The 19868-nt window shown below is 53.9% G+C and overlaps 1 protein-coding gene across 2 annotated transcripts in view; it reads right to left on the reverse strand.

Moving 5' to 3' along the window:
• Positions 1–19868, reverse strand: part of TMEM266 (transmembrane protein 266) — a 141803-nt gene that overhangs the window by 42903 nt on the left and 79032 nt on the right. For both annotated transcript variants that reach the window (XM_017518213.2, XM_017518211.2), the window contains exons 4-5: positions 6318–6472; positions 2926–2999 (exon numbers count right to left, since the gene is read on the reverse strand). In XM_017518213.2, coding sequence (XP_017373702.1) covers positions 2926–2999; positions 6318–6472 — 229 coding nt within the window. The remainder of the gene's footprint in view (positions 1–2925; positions 3000–6317; positions 6473–19868) is intronic.

Below are 19868 nucleotides of genomic sequence, written 5' to 3' on the forward strand. Positions count from 1 at the left end.
TGGGCCCGCCTGCCATTCCTGCAGGCCCTGGGCAGGTGTCCACAGCTCTCCAGGCCTCAGTTCCACAATCGTAAAATGTCCTATCCACCTTCCAGGGCTGGCCTAAGCCTCAGCTGAGAGGAGGGGTGGAGAACCACTCAGGAGAGGCCCAGGACAGCAGGAGCCCTGAGTGGTGACCTTCTTGGAATTTCCGGTGGAGTCATGCCCACTCCCTAAGGCTGAGGAGGCTTGGAGTGCCGCCCCACCCTCGGCCCACAGCCACATCCCCAAGTATTAACCAGGAAAAAACAGCCAGACCTGAAGAGGGACGCTCATTTCTCCCAGCTGAGGGGGGTGCGGTCACCCTGGGTCTGAGTGATCGCTGAGTCAGACTTTCTTTCTCAGGTCTTTCCCAGAGACCCCTGTCCCTTCCCACCCTGCCAGCTTCAGGGCCTCCAAAGGATGCAGTCAGGGATGAGAGACCAGCTTAGGCAGCCAGAGCCCTGGGTCCAGTTTTGGTCATAACGGCCGCATAACCCTAGGCTGCCCTCATTGCCTGCGCAGTATTTTTGGAAAGACACCACTGGTGCAGGCTGACCCACCCTGATGGACACTGGGCTTCCCTGGCCCTTCCTACTTGGCATCCCAGTCATCGTGAAGGGCATAGACATGCTCACACGTGTCCAAACCCTCCGGGGGCGGGGGACCTCCATGAGACCTTTCTAGTAACAGGGTGCTGACACGGATCTCTTGGGCACGCGGCAAGACCACGGAAATCCACGCTTGCTAGCGTGGTGTGAGCTCTGTGTGTGTTCCCAGCAGGCTCCGTGCCTCACTCATTCATCACTCAGTCCCCGTGCACTGGCCCCTCCATTCGCACCGGGCAGAGTGCACTGGCAGGGGCGGGTCTCCCCTGCCACCTGTTGCCTGGCTCCACCCCCTCACCATCTTGGACAAGGTCAATGCCATGGAGCCAGCCCTTCCCCCCAGCTGCCTGCAGACCCTGCTCGCCCTGCTCTCCCTGCTCAGCGGTGGGAGGCCCCAGCCCCTGCCTGGTTTGCGGGTGCCTGTGGGGGACTCTGAGGCTGCGATTCCTTTGCACAGGGGTTTGTCTGTTTCAGGTGGCTCGTCTCCGGCAGTGACAGGAAGGGAATGCCAAATTAACGCTGGGCAATAAATTCTGCAAAAGCCAATAAAACCAAAGCAGAGGGATAGAGGGGAAGAACCGCAGCAACTGATTAAACATTTTTGTTGGCAGTCACACACACATGGCACATTTTCCAAGGTTTGCATCAAGGAGACATCTGGCCACGGCCCATGTATTTGTGGGAGGGAATCCTGGCCAGGCAGAGACAAGGGCCAGGGAGGGCAGGACCCACATGGGGGCCATAAGCTGGGGAGCAGGCACTCTGCTCTGGGAGTCAGAGGCATCTCCAGGGCAATGGTCTCAGGGAGGTGGTTAGGATCCTTCCTGGGAGGGCAGTGCTGGGATCTGCCCCCTCCATCTGAGCCGCAGGCCCTTGCTCTCCGGCGCTCCGTGGGCTACAGGAGGGGAGACCTGGGAAAGGGAACGTTCTGTGCTTGGGATGCCTGCAGCCCCACCCACCACATCCCACACCTGGACTCAGACCCAAAGCCCAGCTCTCTCCTGATGTTTAGGGAGAGAGAGAGAGCAGAGCCATTAGCTAGGCTCGAGGGGACCCACAAGAGGATGCTGGGACTCCTGACTCCAGGGGTTCCCTACCTCAGTGCCTCTGCCCACACCACCCTCTCCCACAGCCTCCTTCCTCCCTTCAAGGCCCCTGCCTCGGGGTTGGGGCAGCTCCCATTGGCATGAGCCGTGTGTGTTCCCAGCAGGAGCTGCGCCTCACTCATTTCTGCCTTTCCCCGCAGGTTTGCTGGGCCAGCCTGAAAGGGCCACAGGAGCCACAGGGGCTAATGTGCGCCCACATTGGGGATGGGAGGCTTGAGGATGGAGTGACACAGGGGCCGCTGACTTAGGCTAGTCCTAGGCTCTCAGGTGAAACAGCTTTCCACACGAAACTGTCCTGTCCCTCAGTGACCCTCCAGAGTGCCCCAGACAGGACAAGGCCCTGCCTGCAGCAGCCCACGCCAATTCCTCCCACACCACATGCAGGCGCGCATCTCACTGTGAAAGCCTGGGAACTGCTCAAACCAAGTGCCACTCACCCCCATGGAAAACAGAGGAACGTGCTGCGTCCTGGCTGCCCAGACACGTCAGCGTCTGCACCAGGCCCCGGCCCCGAGGACCTCTGTCAACTTTCCCCCCTTCCCTCACCATAGACATCCACACTTGGTCTACCAGCTGACTCCAGTGACACTGATAGTGGGGCGGGGGGGGGCTGTGCTCCCTGAGACCCCACCTCGGAAACAGCCTGGCAGCCATATGGAGAGGCACATCTCTTGGCCCCGTCGGACCCAGGGCCCCTGCAGGACCAGGTCAAGTCCACAGTCTGGCCCTGTGACCCCATCCCCCCACCCGCCCTCTGCGAGCTTCGGCCCCAAGGGTCCAGCCCACTGTGGACCACAGCCACAGAGTCCCAACAGCTGCCCTGTGCCAGCTCCTGGCTTCAGCCCCGCCTCCCGCCCGCTCCTTACTGGCCACACCCACACTGGCTGCCCCTGGACGTCACACTCACTCTCACCTTCACCAGTGTCATCCACCCCTCACCTAGAGAACACCTGCTCATCCTCAGGGCTTCCTCCCAGGGGTCCCCTGCTTGTGCCAATCCCCCTGGCTGGGTGGGGCTCCCTGCACCATCTGCATCCGTAATGCTCAGCTCTCTGTATTTCGTCTTCCTGCCAGCAGCCTCAAGGGCTTGCAAGGGGCCTGAGGCTAGACACCGTTTCAAGAAGTGGACCTTGACTTCCCCCGGACAGGACTCACCCAGCAGAGGAGGTGACAGGGCCGGAGTCTCCACCTACCTCTGAGAAGAACACGGACAGAATGACCAGGCTGATCCAGTGAATCACACCAGCAAACTGGAACGCGCTGGAAACTGCAACACACACGATAAGGACCAGTTTTAGGAACAAGGAATTAGGTGCTTTGCTAGGGGGGCTTCGCAGCATCCATGTGGACCTCTGGGACCCCCGGGCCCGCCTGCATGAATGTTTACATCTGCTGGAAATCGTGTCCAAGAGCAAGGGCAGCTTTAGCTGCTCTGTAGTGAAGGCGGTAGGAGGTTTGTGAGCCAACGATGCTGTTCTTTCCTCCAACCCAATGGGCTGCCTCCTTCTCCCCGACAGGCCGCCCCTCTGAGCGCCTGCTTGGTCTTTGGTGGGCTTTTGGCTGTAGCCGGACTCCAGGAAAGCAGCCCTCTAGAGGGGGCTCATGAAGACATTCGTGGCTTTCGGCTGTGTAGGCAGCTTCGGTGGAGGCTGGATGGGCTTTTAGAAATCCAGCCCACAGTTTACCCACAAAGCGCTGTGCAGTTAGGGGACTCTAGGTGAGCTTACTGTGGCTTTTCATTCTGGAAACCGAGTGGCAGAGACGGTGGTGTCGGCCACGGTATTTCAGACAGAAGACTGCAGTGTGGCCTGGCAGGGGAGCCGGGCGCTGGGTGGGGTGTCTGCCTTCCTCCCTAGAGTGGCAGAGCCGGTGGGCTGGGGGCTGATAAACTGCCATGTTGCCCTACTTTCCCCCAGGTTCTGGAGGGGGAGTGAGGGGAGCCATCCACCCCTGAGGGTTCCTGCCCCACGTTTCACCAGCCAATCCTTAGAGTGAAAGCATTTTCTTTGGAAAGCCCTTTTAAAATACATGAAGCCACGGGCAGCCTTCGAACCCTGGCATGGCACGATTTTCAGCCAACGAGGCCAAAAGCCAGATGCTGAGGCCCAGGACAAGGGTTGGGGGGTTCGGATGGAGACTGGGTGGGAGGGATCACCCCGAGGCTAGAGAGCTCCCCAGAGGCCTAAAAGAGATACTGTTGGGATACCCTGGGATACTGGGGAAGGGCTGAGACAGGCGGCCAGGAATGCTACACGCCTGCTCTGCCTCCTTCATGGGCTACAGCCAGGCTTGCTTGGCACATTGCTCAGAACCCCCCAGAGCCGGGGGAAAATGCCCAGTGGCTTCAGCGGGGAGGGCCAGACTGAAACAGAGGAACCCACAACCTCTCCCGAAGCTCTGGGATCTGCAGACCTTGGGGGTGGGTAGAAACCAGGTCACAGAGTGTTGCCAGGGGAAGAGGCTGCAAAACCGTATTCCAGGTGGGAGACTCTGGGGCCCCCTGGCTTTGGGCCAAGGCGACCCTTAGAAGATGAGCCCAGAGTCAGGCCACATGAATACCTGTGGGAAACAAAGGGGCTGAGGCCCGCGTGACTCCGAGAAGACCTCCAGATGATTCTGAAAACATAAAATCTCTCCCTATTATTTCTCAAATGAATTCCTGTGCCTTTTTTTACGGTTTGCTTTAGAAGAGCAATAAATCTCTGATTGTGCGTTTTATGGAATTTAAGATGCCTTTTATGAGCTGCTATTGGATCTCCCACCAAAATCAATCTCCTGGATACTTAATTTTAAGCAAAATTCCAGTGTCGGCCGGGTTCTCAGTTCTCCTCAATGCCTGTCACAGCCCGAGCAGCCGAGGGCCCCAGGACAATCCGCCACAGGGAAAGAAAGGCTCCGTTATGGTCAGGTCTCATAAAAAGCAGACAGTATGGGTAAGTGGGAGGGAAAGTATACAACATGGTTTAATTGAAGACAGGTTGAGTGTAAAACCGGTACCGGTCACTTTATGCTGGAAGATCCTTTAATTGGAACCAAGGGGCCACCAGCTGCATAAAACCCAACTAGGCTTATCAGACAAAAGCAATTCTGTGCTCACCGTTCATCCTCTCTCAGAGAGCAGAGAAGGCTCATGTGCCTTGGAGGGAGCTTGGACAGACCCTGAGTTCACAGGATCCCGTCAAGGAATTGGGGACATTTGAGAAAGGAAGCCCAGGACGGCGGAATGGGTTTGGGGGCGACTGGGTCTACGGTCCTGGATTTTCCCAACGGAAGGAAAAGAAATCTCTCTGGGATGGATAATTATACCTCTTTTTGCTTTTTATTATTTATTTATTTATTTTATTTTGTTTGTTTGTTTTTTGAGATGGGGTCCCACTCTGTTGCCCAGGCTGGAGTGCAGTGACATGATCACGGCTCACTGCGGCCTCAACCTCCCAGGCTCAAGCGATCCTCCCACTTCGGCCTCCCAAGTAGCTGGGACTACAGGTGTGCGGCACCACACCTGACTAAATTTTAAATTTTTTTATAGGCAGGGTCTTGCTATGTTCCCCAGGCTGGTCTCAAACTCCAGCGCTCAGGCGATCCTCCCACCTTGGCCTCCCCAAATGAGATGACAGGCATGCGCCCCCACACCTGGCCTGTGCCTCTTCTTAAATTTGCACTTGAAGGATCTACCTTTAAGGTCAGGCCAATACAGGGAACCAGGAGCTGTACCAGAGGCCACTCACTTATCCAAAGTCAAGAGACAAGATGCCTGCCCCCTGCCTCTCTGTGTGACAAACTGCAAGGGGTAGGCCTGGTGGGGGTAAGCGGTGATCCCCTACTCGGACAGCCGTGTTGCTATGGGATATCCAGGACAGAGAGGTAGAAAACAACGTTTAACGTGAAGCTAGGATAAACGCCCAGAGGAGGAGGGCTAGACGAGCAGTTAAATGGCCTGGTGCCTCGAAATCCCAGCTCCAATACCTCTTACCCAGGGCAAGTATCTCACGTCTCCAAATCTCAGTTTGCCTTGCCTATAAATGGGATCATATCCATCTCGCCCGTCTCACAGGGTTACCACAGTGTCACATGTGCAGAAAAGCGTTTTAAAAACGATCACGATACATAGAAATCACAGTGCCAACTCACAGCTGGGCAAAAATACCAGGAATCTCATCATCATTGTGGTGGCTGTCATAATTAGTTACTACAAGGTGAGATGCCTCCGTAAATGGGAACTCTCTTTAGACTACAGAAAATTGCAACCTGGAAAATTCCAAATGAGAGCAATTAAAAAAAAATGCATACAGGGGTCCCCAACGTTTTTCATCTCATCAGTTTCTGATCATGGAATGCTGGGGAGGGGACTGCAGAGGCCACATTGGGCAGAAAGGGGTAAACCGAGGCTGGGGGTGACAGAAAGAGAAGCCGCCAGACGTATTTCCCCCCAGTGGCCATCCCCACGAGCCCCGGGGCCTGAGCTGGGCAGCAGCATCAGCGGGGGCAGATCACAGCCTGCAGGTTGGGGACCCCTGATGAATGCAGATGCACATTGAATATTGACATCATATGTATCGGCATATGTATCTCTCTTGCTACTCACACTGGAGAAGCTTTATATCTATTAGAAGTTCCAGAGTCAGGAGAATCACCACCAATATTACACAGGCTACCAGGAAACTGTTGAGACTTGCACTGAGCAAAAATACCTGCCACACGGCTGCTCTCTTCCCACAGCACGGCTTCAGCCAGTTAGACCTGCGGGGACAAAAGTGGGGAGAGGAGAGGCTGAGAATGTGAGGGGACAGGCGGGTGGGCCCTGCCACAGCCCTGCTCCCAAACCCACCAGCGTCCCTCCTCCAGGCTCTCTTCCCGGCTCTAGGCTTCATGGCCAAACACAACCTTATTCAAGAGGCTGGGGAGAACCATCAAGGGTGAAAACGTTTCATTAAGAAATAGAGTTGACCATTTTTTTTTTTTTTTTTGAGATGGAGACTCACTCTGTTGCCCAGGGTGGGGTGCAGTGGTGTGATCTCAGCTCACTGCAACCGCTGTCTCCTGGGTTCAAGCAATTCTCCTGCCTCAGCCTTCTGAGTAGCTGGGACTACAGGTGCGCGTCACCATGCCTAGCTCATTTTTGCATTTTTGTAGAGATGGGGTTTCATCATGTTGGCCAGGCTGGTCTTGAACTTCTGACCTCGTGATCTGCCCACCTTAGCCTCCCAAAGTGCTGGGATTACAGGCATGAGCCAGCGCTCAGAGCTGGGCTTATATGCAAACCTGCAACGCATGCATCTCTGTGCTTCAGTCTTCTCAAGGTTAAAAACGGTATGAGATTGACATCTGGTGGACTAGTGGATGGTCGGCCTACATGGCACGTGCAGCTTAGGAACGATAATGTGTTATTACTGCATTTTTGTACATTTCAGAACGCGGTGACATGGGCTCTGGCATTTGGGAACATCTCAATTTGCCTTTAATAAATGCTTGATGAGGCCAGGCGCAGTGGCTCACGCCTGTAATCCCAACACTTTGGGAGGCCGAGGCGGGCGGATCACAAGGTCAAGAGATCAAGACCATCTCGGCCAACATGGTGAAACCCTGTCTCTACTAAAAATACAAAAGTTAGCTGTGCATGGTGGTGTACACCTGTAGTCCCAGCTACTCAGGAGGCTGAGGAAGGAGAATCACTTGACCCCGGGAGGCGGAGGTTGCAGTGAGCCGAGAACACACCACTACACTTCAGCCTGGGTGACAGAGTGAGACTCTGTCTCAAAAAAAAAAAATAAAAATAAACAAATGCTCGATGAATCACTGAATGGATTTTCCATTTTACGGCCATAAAAATAAAGATTTGAACCAGATCCCTGTTTTTCAAAGTAGGCTGAGTGGAACACTAGTTCCACAGAATGTTCATAGTTGTTATTTGATACAGAAGTTTCCATGGTTGGGTACGTTTTGGAAAATTTGGGTCCAACGAAGTTTAATGGGAATTTTTCTCTGTGGGGCGTTTTAGGGCCTTCAGTATGCGCTTATGCATCACCATGGTCCCAAAGGGATTGCTGAATCAGGGCTTCCCACACTTGCTGGATTGTGTGGCGCCCTTTGTCACAGAGCAAGAATCTGACGAGACTAGAGTCCCATGGACTTTCTGGGCAACCCGTGACTATATGATCCTGGACATCACAGCAGAGGCGAGGCCGCTGAGGACGGAAGCCTTCCTGAGCAGGGCTGGAGGTGGGAGGGGTCAGGGAATCTCAGAGCTGGGTGGCACCACAGGGCACTGGATGCTGTCCTCTCAGGAGCACAAGAAGGACACTGCTGAGAGGCCTGGGGAATACAGGGATGGGGGAGCTGAGGTCAGACCTCACCGGCTTGGTAGTTTAGGTACCAACAGGACCTGCCTGCCTCCCTTGCTGAGGATTCAGAACTAGGCATCCTGAAGTGGCAGCCACAGCACTCGCCCAGGAGGCCATACTTCTACCTCTGCCTCTGGCTGCCCTGGGCCCCGTGCAAAGGCTCCTCCCCATGTGTAATCCCTGAGAATGCTCCTGAACTCATAGGCCACTAAGTTAAATGAGGGAATTTATCTGCCCTGTAAAGACAATTCAGCTGAAATGGATTCATGATGATAAACTATCTGATAGGCCAAACACGGGGCCACCACCTCCTGCCCTTCCCATCCAGAGGGAGCCGATCAGCCGCAGCTGCTGCCAGGAGGGCCAGTGCCCACCTCCTGCAGACCCCAGGCCTGTCACGGGGCTGGGAAGGGGGCTGAGGCATCCCCTTCTCTTGGAAGGAATAACGTGAATGCTTCAAGATTTCTCCCTCACAGTCCATCCAGGGAAGCTGGAAGGAGTCCCCAGCCACTGGAAGGACAGACAGAGCTCACAGCTCTTCAAGAAACCTGGCAGGAAGCTGGGCTTATTCACCTCATTCTGAATATTTTCTAACACCTCTGGGAATGACAGGCCCCATCCTCAACTCTGTGGGGAATGCAAAGGCTGGTGTTCAGTCCCCAAACTCGGGGAGCTGCTCCCAGAAAGAGAGGTAGGAGGATACCAACAGGCAGAGGAGGAGGAGGAAGAGGCCCTTTTCGTTGGGGCTGGTCCATGTGAACCCCACATGGTCCAAGAGTATGGGGCAAGGGATGAGGAAGTCAGCCAGGTCAAAAGAGAGGGTTTCTCATTAAGGGACAAGCAGAAAACAGGAGGGGAGTGGTCTGCCGAGGCCAGATGGGGAGGCCAGGGATGAACACCTTCATCGCCCACGGCAGGTACATTTTGAAGTCCACTGCAGAACCACTTCTTTCTGCTTTCTTGCAGGTGCACAGGGGCTACTCCCCAAGCAAGAGGAAACTCCAAGCTGAAACTGGGAGGAGATCAGGAGAGTTGCCAGATCAAACTCAGGATGTCCCTTACATCCCAACTTCCCATCAACAATGAGCAATTTTCTAGTAGACCCTGAACATGGCATACGACACACTCAGACTAAAAAATGAACTGTTGTTTATCTGACGTCCAAATTTAACTGGGAATTCTGTATTCTTATTTGCTAAAGCTGGCAGCCCTAAACCCAAGAGCCAAGGGGTCTGGAGGGCCCCTGGTGAGGGCAGCTGTGATTTGATCAGAGAATGGATGGGAACCCTGGGTGCAGGCAGAAAGCCAGGTGAGCTGGGGAAAAGCACATGAGAAGGCCATCTGTCCCGGAGGGGCCGCGGGGAGGGACCCGGCCAGGGAAGCCAGGTGCTCAGATGACAGCTTTGGCCCTGCTGGGCTGGAGGTTCGCACAAGCCTCAGGCTGCTGCCCACAGCAGTGCCAGCGGCACGGCCGTCTGTTAACGAGCCTTTGCATTTTAAGGTATCTTTGGCTATCATCACGTGGCCACCCTCCTCACTCCTGATCCTTCTGGTGTCACCTACTCCTCCCTGCTTCTTTTCCCACAGTGATGTGACATTCCTGCCTCTCCTTCTGCCCCATTTTCATCCTTCACACTTCTCACCCCAAGTTCACGCCCAGCCTCCAGCCACCTCAGTGTCTCCGGAAGTCAGTTCCCCTCCTGCCCTCTCTGCCTGCTCACTCCTCCCCCACGGCTCTAGCTTGGTCTTTTCCAGGGCCCAAAGACACCGGCTCCAATTCCACATCCTCCCCAAAGTTCCCGTGTCTGTGGCCCCTAAAACGGACACCATGTCATTGTCATTTGAAATCTGAGCCAAGCACCCTCAGGCGGTTATGAATAAAAGGGCAGCTGCCAGGCCGTCTGCCTGGGCTGGCCAGCAGGAAGCCTCACCTTACATTCCACGGAAGGCACTGGGCATTTGTTCACCTTTGTGCCTTGGACATCCCTAAGACACGGCTCCTTCTACCCCAGAGGAGGGTCTGGAAGGGAGAAGGGAATGAAACGAAGCATCGTGTTCAGGCATTCTGTACATTCAGTTCCCTATAAACAGGAGACTCAGATCGTGACCTGCCTCCAAGGGAGGAAAAGACAATGTATATTGCTGTTTAAATGTTGGTTTTTCTCTTTTTTTGGTTAGAGAAACTTACTAACTGCACCGGGTCCAGGTGGTTAGTGGGAAGCCGCAGGTGCAAAGGGTGGGGGGGCCACGCCCAGAACTTGTAGCAAGGGAAAGAGACGCAGGTGGGTGTCTGGAGTTCCCTGTGGTCTGAAGTCAGCCCATAGTCGGCCTGGCCCTGACACCAGAGCACGCTCCAGCCAGGCAGAGGACCTGGCAGATGGCAGGATTCAAACGCCAGGCAGGGGATCACGGCCCGGAAGTCAAACGAGTGCTGCCCTCACCATGAGCTAGGCAGGCAGGGTGATCAAGAGAGGCAAAAAATCCCTGCTCCTGGGCAGGCTACGCTCTAGTGGGAGAGAGGGTCAGACAAACACAGCAGGTGACGGCTTGCTACAAGGCCACAGGTTCTGCAAGGAAGAAACGCAGAGCTGGTGGAGGGATTAGGACGGCTAAGGATGAGCTGACATTTTAAATACGGTGGTCAGAACAGGCCTCAGCGAGAAAGCAACATTTGACAAAGCTGACGGGGGTGCAGGGAGAGCGATCCAGGCATGGTTGAAATGTACACTAAACAGGGACTGTTTCTGGTTCAGTTATATTCAGCCCTGAAGTACCCCCAGCATGAGAAACACCAGGGGAGCCAGGAGTTGGGCCGGGGGGGAGGACAGGGCTTCCCCCCTCAGCGGTGGGTATAGCTCGCCACCCACCGACACCCAGGGCAGATGCTGCTGGGGCAGCCACAGCCAACACAGCACCCAAGAACCCCGAGGCAGCTGCACGATGGAGCCTGTGCCGAGCTGCTCTGGTCCAGTTCTTCCATTTCCATGCCAGCTCACGTGTCCCCCGCCCACACTCTGCCCTCAGCAACCCGCCCCTCCTCCGTGCCAGTCTGGGAGTGAGTTCGTGCAGCCCTCCTTGTTTGCTCTGGGCGACCGCAGGGCAAGGCACGTGGAGGGGGACTCGATTGAAGTGCAAGGACAGAAGATCACTGTCAGGGAAACCAGAGCATCCAGGGGACACAGTGGCTGGTGAGGCCTGGCTGCCGAGGAGCAGGGAGGCAGGGAGCCATGGGGTCTGCCTCCAGGTCAGGGGATCTCAACCCAAGCTGCACACCAGGGCACCCAAGAGAGCTCTTACAAACTCCAGGGTCCACACTGCACGCCAGGCCCTCTGTGGGAGGACCCAGGCCTCCTCAGATGACTCCAGCATGTACTCAAGGTGGAGACCCGCCGTTCCAGGTCCTCCACACTCAGTGGGGTCTAGAGAGCAGCAGTGTCAGCATCACCTGGCACGTCTTAGGAATGCAACGCTGAATTTGAGTCTGCATTTCAATGAGATTCCAGGCGCTCTGGGTGACAGCAACTGCCTCTGGCGGCTTAGTAAGAGGTAGCGGGTATCCCAGAAGGTGAAGGAGGCACTGCAAAGGGAGCTTGAGAGCAAGAGGGATGCGACAAGGAAGGCCACTGGGGGCGGGGTCGAGCTAGTCGCTGGGATTCAGGAAACGGTGCATGCAGGCTGTGTGTGGGGAGTGGGTGGGGGAAGAGGGTTCAGGTAGGTTCTGGGCTCCTTTGTGAAGAGCAGGGACAGAGGGCAGGGCTGCACTAGACTGCAAGACTGCAGATCCGAGGACTCACAGAACAGGGCCCTGGAGGGTTGGTGGGGGACTGGGGAGCTGGGCTGAAGCTGCAGGCTTTTGGTTGACCAGTGTTTCAAAATCCCAAGCTGCCAATGAAATTTCACCTGAAATTCAGATGACTCGGACATTCCTAGGAGACTGCATTTTAGCAGCAAAATAGAATGTGACCAGTTTCAAAAGATCCCTGAGTGGCTCAGTAATGACTCAAGGGGCTTAGTGGGCCAAAGGGGAAATCAGCGTTGACTCTTTAATCAGAGGAGGCACTTTCCTTCCGTCTTCAGCACCTGCCCATCAAGGCCCCGGGGCTGGTTCTCAGGGTGGTGTTATCCCCCGAACAGCCACGAGAGGGCAGGCATTTCCCAATGTCCTGTCTTGGTGCCGCTGTATCAAGGGGACAGCCCTAGGGGGCCGGCTGGGGCTGCCAGAGTCTGCAAATGCCAACAAGCAGATGGCATGTCCTGGCAGGTGGATGAGCATTCTACCATAAGGTAGTCACTCTTGAGGCCTCAGAGAAATCCTGGGGTGGGGGAGGCTGAGTACCTTTGCTGCTTTGCTTCATATTCTTAGGTGTTCATATAAACATTTCAAAGAATACTTTCTGGAATATGAAAATGAACTGACAAACGTCCGGCGGATCCTTCATGTTCGATAGAGCCACTATCTAACATGGGTGACCTGGAAGGGGCTGGCCCAAGCCACTGCTCCGTCAGGCAGCGTTCCCATGCGTGGCACTGAAACAGCCCCAATCTGGAAGGGGAAGGAAAACTATGTGCTTGCTCCTGTGGGGCCTGGCCGCCCACCCCACAATCCACTGTGCAATCGGGGTGCAGTGCCGGCCAGGCTGGCTGTGGCGGGGAGGACACGTGGTGGGGGCAGGGGAGTGACTGCACTGAGTCTCCTGAGGTGCAAGCTGGGGAGTGGCTAGAGTAGGGGACCATGGAGACTCTCAAGGTGTCCTAAAAGGTGCTCACTGGAAGTGGGGAGTCATGGCATCAGCCCATTTCCCTGAAGGCAGCCAAATTAGCTAACCCTGTCCGCCCTACTTGGAGATTTTCATCCTTCAGGTTCCCAAGGAAGGAGCTGAGGGAAGTGATCAAAATAAGTCTGGAAGCCGCGCGGTAGCAGGAGCCAGACTGAAGCCTGGGCCCCAGGCTTCCCTAGCTGCTGTCCCTCTGCCTTTGGGAGGGGACTGCTAGACCAGGGGCTCAGAAGCTTTCTGGGCGGCAAAGCTCTCCAGCAGTGGAGACAAGCAATGCCCCTATACCCCCAAAAGGCGCAAGACCACAGCACCGTGCATAAAATGTCAAGGAGTGCATGGAGTCCTTGAATCTCACTGACAGATCATCTAAGGATCCAGGTTAAAGCCCAGGATGGGGTGATTTGAGGCCCCGCCGGGCTCCATTCACGCCAGTTCTGTGATGCTGAACACCTGTGTCCTGGGTGTCACAGCTGGACTTTGCCAATGGTTTTGGTGGTCAGCAACACTCCTTGGCTCCCCTTTCCTTTCCTACATTTCAGATGATTAAAATATTGGAGAAAGCCATGGGGCTGACTGAAATGTAACTTCTGTCATTGACATGGACTTTATTTTTATTGATTAAACAAACACTTAAGATACAGACTGTGCACCAGGAGCTGTTCTGAGCACTTCACAAATGTTAACTCATCTCGTTGCTTTAAAAAGCAAGTCCTTTTTTCTCTGTTGTCATGGTGGGGAAAGCCAGACTTTTCCATCTGTTTGGATTTTGATGGCAACGACTGTCTCCAAATCCCAGTCTCAACGTTGACTGAACTCGAGTGCAACTGCTGAGCCTTGATTCCCTAATCCCCAAAATGGAGATATCTGCTTTGACAGGATTGTTGTGAAATTTCAAAATATTAAAACTAACATATGTCAAACCCATAACACGGTGCTTATCCCATAATCTACTACGGTGATGATTCAGGTACATGGTCATTAGAGGGGGATGAATAAACACGGTAAGTTTTAACATTCATTCCATTCTTGGCATGGCTCTCATATGCCCACCAAATGCCAGGCACTGTATTGGGTACTGGACCCATGAGGGTGGTCAGAGCCTTCACCCTCAACTAGCCTACAGCCTTATATATGAACTCTGATGATGCAACGCGTTCCTAGTTCTCAGTCACTCAAAAGGCAAAACAAGCGGAGAAAAAAGGCAGGAAAGAAAGAGGCTCACTGCGTATGACTTCTCTAAAGAGACACATAATCTCGACCTGTGAGAACCATCAACCCAATGCCTGCAGGGACACCCTTTTACCAAACATCTGAAACAGCGAGTGGGGCTTCTTTCTCACCCAGGGAGAACCAGAACAACAGGAAAAGCTCGGTTAAGCTTGCCCCCTACCCGATTCCAGGGGGCAAGCCACAGCAGTGCACAGACTCAGAGATGAGGGCTCAAACACACACCGCGAAACCAGAAGTCTCAGGGTGGAGGTGAGAGGTGACTCTCCCAGCGCTCTGGGAGAACTAAATAATTTGAAGTTTCCACACAGGCAGCTTCAGTTCTGCAATCAGAGCTAAAGGTTAGCCCTGCCGCCTTGGAGGGAGAGAGGGAGGAGGGTTGTGTGCAGCTGGGGTCACCAGAGTTTGACATTTGCTTGTCCCAGAATCTCAGAATTCTTGCAACCTCGGAAACGTCAGCCTCAGAAAACAGCAGGTGTGGTGGCAAGGGCTCAGGGTGGGGGGAGAGGGGGTGGGAGGTGTGGAAAGAACTACCATACACCTGGCAACCCCCCACCCCTACCCTGGGGTACAGTGGTAATGCACACCATGGATTGGCTGTCCCTAGTTGGGGGGACCAAGGGCACTGTCCACACATCTCAGATGGGCTGCCATGTAGGCAGCTGTGCTCAAGGAGCCACTTCCCAAGTCCTTGCAAGGGGTTCAAGGTTGACTTAGGGGTGGGAGTGGGGTGCGGTTGGATGAAGTGCCTGTAAGGTCCCCGCCACCCTCAAGTCCTCGATTCTGAAAGCTGACCCCAAGTCTCAAAATCTCCCGTGCTGTGCTTGGAGAACAGGGCTGCCTGGATGCGGTCAGCTTCCTACCGGGTGACAACGAGGGAACAAATTGGCACCCCACCCACCAGCTCTCTCCCGGTTTGCTGTGGTTTGGCAAATCCTGAGTCAGCCATGATCTCCCTCCTTCTATTTGGCCAAAGTCAACATTCAGGTGCCTCCACAGGTTACTGGGGGCTCCCATTCCATCCCAGCACCATAAACTAGGCTCACTTTCCTTGCGGGACCTGGCCACGCATTCAAACTTTCCTCCCCTCTCCAGGCAGCGTCCCCGACACGCCCCCCACCCAGGTGGTCAGAGGCGCTCCGCCGCCATCTAGCGGTCACCCGCGGCTGTACGCCCTGCGCCTTGTGAGCAGGTGGGGACGGGCAGATATTTTGCTGAGAAATAATATATTGCCTTCTTTTGTTCCTTTTTTTTTTTTTTTTGATACAGGGTCCCGCTCTATCGCCCAGGCTAGAGTGCACTGGTGCGATCCTGAATAGCTGGAACTACTGGCGTGCACCACCACCCCTGGCTAATTTTTAATGTTTTTGTAGCGATGGGGTCTCACACTCCAGGCTAATCTCCAATTCCTGGCCTGAAGCGATCCGCCGGCCTTGGCCTCCCAAAGTGCTGGGATTACAAGCGTGAGCCCCTGCAACCGGCCTTAACGGACTTCTTAATCAAGGAAACTTCTTTGGGGTTCCTGGACCACAGGAAAGACAGCTAACTAGTGCTTATCAGGAAAAATGTTTTCATCTAAATTAAACTTTTATTCGGTGGCTGGGGCATCAAGAATTCTCCCAGAAGCTGGAGCCTACTAAAAATATCAAGGGAGTGAGGGGTCACAGGGTCAGTTTGGGGTCCAGGGACAGCTGTCTTGCCAGAGAAAGGGGTGGTGTTTTATTATAGATAATCTCACTGGCATCAAGAAAGTGGATTACTGAAGCTCCTTTCCTTCCTCCTTGAGAAAAAGGGGTGCAAAGCATCCAAAATCATGTGATGCTGAACTTCCAGACTGCAGTTGGCATGGCCATGGTGGGGCTCAATCTGCCTCCTAACCCTGAACCTCAAAAGGCTTTTCCTTCCTCTACCAGGACGTTAAAATCTTACTAAGTGAAATTGGCATGTTTTGACACAAATCTGCTTTCCTTCTTCTAGGGTGACTTTGCAGAGAAGGCGTGGAATGACCAGGGATGGTCAGAGGTGAGCCAGCCGCCGACTGCAGCAGTGACTTCTGAGGCATAAGAAACCTGGGGCCTCCCTTGAGCCTCCTCCTCAGCTCCGCAGAGTTCTAGGGACCAGCTCCCAATTCTCTCCAAATAGAACTAGGCGTCCCCTTCTCTTCTAATCCTTATTTGCAGCGTCATGCTTTTACTCACTGGTTCATTCATTCATTCAAGTCATTCCTTGACCAGTCAGCACCCCTGTTCCAGGCTCAAGTGATCTGATCCCTGCCCTGAGGAAGCCCCTGGCTCGGTCCTGGAGACAGACTTGTAAAGAGAGGAGCAGAGTTCAGTGTCACCCCTGGGTGTGATGACAGAGGTAGGCAAGGTGCCATGGGTGCACTGAGGACCTAGCCTGGTGGGGTCAGGAATAGAAGACTTTCTGAAGGCTGTGGTCCTCAGGCCAGACGGCACAGGAAGAGAGAAGGGTATTTTGGGCGATGGCTTAGTAGGTCCCTGCCCCTCCCTTCTCTTTGTCCCCAGCCTTTGCTCGCTGGCATATCTAAAATTATTTCAGTCCTTATTTAGAGATGTTTGCTATATTGGGTCTGTCTTATTTTTCTAACCTGACATCTCAAAAAATATCCCTGTGCCCCCATTATGTTTTTTCCTCTGAGTGTGAAGTTCTGGCAGAAATGTGCTGTTGGCATCATCTCTAAGTAATAACATCCTTTTATGTCAACCCAAGACCCAGACTTCCTCCAAGCTTACCCTGCCTGGGAGTCCAGCCCTGACCTCTCAGCCCAAGACCCAGACTTCCTCCAAGCTTACCCTGCCTGGGAGTCCAGCCCTGACCTCTCAGCCTGGCCTTTTAGAACCCTAAGATAGAAATAACTATCTTACTAAACACTGAATATCTTTCATTTCTTACTTTAGTTTTATTTTTGACAAAGACTATCCCACTTCCTCACCCATGAGCACCTTTGCACCCTCTTTTCACTAAAAAGATGGGGAGCATCTTTATCTCTGCGTGATCACACAGTGTCATTTATAGAGTGGCGATGATGACCCCTGCCTGGCATTACGGTTTCTCCTGCGGGCTGTGGGCCTCTCCAGGGTGGAGACTCGGGGCTCTCTGAATTTTCTCTTTTGTGGCCTCTTGTCTCACGCAGACACTGAAAACGAACCAGGCCTTCAGTGTACTGTACTTGGTTATGAGAAAACAGAACTCCCAGTCAGCACCATGACTCTCACAAACTCAATGTCACTCTTCCGAAGGTAGATGATTCGTTCACTGAGAACCTCACTTTTCTGTACCCCCCCTTTTCCACCACTGAGTGGGGTGACATCCGATGAGAACAACAAAGAATGAGAACAAGAAATCAGGGGCTGAGATTATGTGCAAACACAAAGCCCCAGCACTGTCCACCAGGACAGTGGACACTGGTCCAATTGCATTGGAATGAAAGCATCCACTGACCAGGTCATTGAAGTAACAGCCTAAGAAGGCAGAGCCTTCCCGGATCAAACAATGTCTAGAGAGGCTGGATGAAATTAAGAGGTAATTCTAGACTGACAGCTATGAAAGAGAACTGGCTTCCTTGTGGATGATTCTGTCTCTCGTGTTCACACTACCCTGTCCCACTGGGGTAGCAGTAATGTACTTTGGGAAATGATACAGATCACAGGGCAGGCCTGATTGGCTTATGGATTTTCCCCTGTGCCTTGCCATGGGACCCAGTTCTAGCCAAAGATACATGAGGAGAGGGCTGCTGGAGGCTTCTGGGAGTTTTTTGTTGCTCTTAGAAGACAGTGATAGGTAGCCACCCTCACCTGCCAGATATGAACGAGAAACAGTGACCACGGGCAGCCCTCTTGGAAGGAAGCAGTGGAAATCACTGGTTCCCGTCGCAGCAGGAAGGAGGGCTGGGGTGCTCGTAAATGAACCAAAATGCGCATGTGGCTCATTTTGGTAGTAATGGCTTGGTGAGGTCTAGGCGCCACACGTCGGGGGTCACGTGGCTCTCGGAAGCCATGGGGTGAAGCTTACAGCATCAGGATGAAGCCGACGCTGTGGCCAGCAGAGTGCAGAGATGAAAGGAATCTGGTTCTCGTGTGGACTGGCGAGTCTCTGGACCAACCTCAAAGCCACCTTGCCCTGGACTCCATGTTACCTGGGCCAGTGAGTGTGAGGTGTGTTTTCTGTTACACACACTCCAAAGCAACTGGCTGATGGAGTCACCAGTCCTTCATGAGAATGACGCAGGGAAGAGACAGCGGGGCAGTAGAGATATACAAGACTTGGGATGATGGGTATGAGGCCTGATGGAGGAGACATCGAGCTGCCCTCTCTGGTTAGCCATGCAACAGGGCATTGCGGGTAGCTCAGCTGGGGTGCAGATGCCTTCCCTGTACCCCTTCGCCCCTCTCGAGTGTCTGTTCACCTCTGTGGACGTGCATGAAGGTTTTTCTGTGATCACTATTGAGGGAGGGAGGCACCTGGTTGGGGGGAGCAGGGAGAGAGGGACAGACGATGCTGCAGGCATGACGTGCCAGCCCAGCTTCTTAGGTGGAAGTGGAGACCTGGGTGGTGGGTGGTGAAGGCCGGAAGCATGGAGGACTGGATGAGGCCATAAGCAGCGCATTGACAGCGTGGGACAGGCTCTGCGTGGAGCCCACGTTGCGTGGACTTTAGGTTTCTGAAGCCCCTCTCTTGGCACTGGCACTCCCAGAAGGGACACCACTGGCAGCAGTGGCTTCATGGGCACTGGACATGATCAGGAGGGAGCCAGAGCAGGGGAGGGGGAACACAGACTCCAGGGTGACTAAGGCTAACCAGAGGTGGCTAGAGGTGACCACAGCAGGCTTCATGTAGCTTTGGGGCATCTTGGTGCCCATTGTTACCTGCTGCAGCAGGGAGGCTCAGGTGCTTGTTAATGAGCCGAAATCCACATGTGGCTCATTTTGGTAGTAATGGGTGGGTGAGGTCTAGGTTCCACTGGTTAGGGGTCATAGAAAATACATATTGAGAAAAGACAGTTCAATCTGGGGCTTGCTGGGTTTGACATGGCCAGGACAGGCAGGCTGTGGTTCCTTGGGCTGGATTTGAGTGCTGTCACTGGAAGGGCAGTTTTTAGCAATGACTTGGGTGGAGACATGAATATTTCTCCTCTCAAGTATGCAGCCAACTCAGAGGCAGAAGAATAGATCATTCCGCAGATACTCAGAATTCTGAGATACGTTTGGGATCCCCGTGGAAAGGTCCCGGAAGCAGCTGGATATGAGTCGGGAGTTTCAGAGAGAGAGAGAGAGAGAGAGAGAGGGAGGGGGAGAGAGAGAGAGAGAGAGAGCGCACGCAAGCACGATATCTGGGCTAGAGACAAGACTTTGAATGTTACCGGTTAAAGGAGATTAATTTAAGAGGTGGGAATGGATGAAACTACCAAGTGTATAAAATTAGTAGAGTGAAAACGGCCAACAGCAGAAAACAAAGAACCCAACATTTAAAGAACAAGCAGAGGAACCTCTAATAATTTTTTAAAAGGCCTGGAAGGGGCTGGGCGCAATGGCTCACACTTGTAATCCCAGCACTTTGGGAGGCTGAGGCAAGCGGATCACGAGGTCAGGAGATCGAGACCAACTTGGCCAACATGGTGAGACCCTGTCTCTACTAAAAAATACAAAAATTAGCTGGGCATGGTGGCACACACCTGTAATCCCAGCTACTCGGGAGGCTGAGGCAGGAGAATTGCTTGAACCTGGGAGGCGGAGGTTGCAGTGAGCTGAGATCATGACACTGCACTCCAGCCTG

The sequence above is a fragment of the Cebus imitator genome, unplaced genomic scaffold (genome assembly GCF_001604975.1).
Source record: "Cebus imitator isolate Cc_AM_T3 unplaced genomic scaffold, Cebus_imitator-1.0 Scaffold664, whole genome shotgun sequence".
Lineage (NCBI taxonomy): Eukaryota > Metazoa > Chordata > Mammalia > Primates > Cebidae > Cebus > Cebus imitator.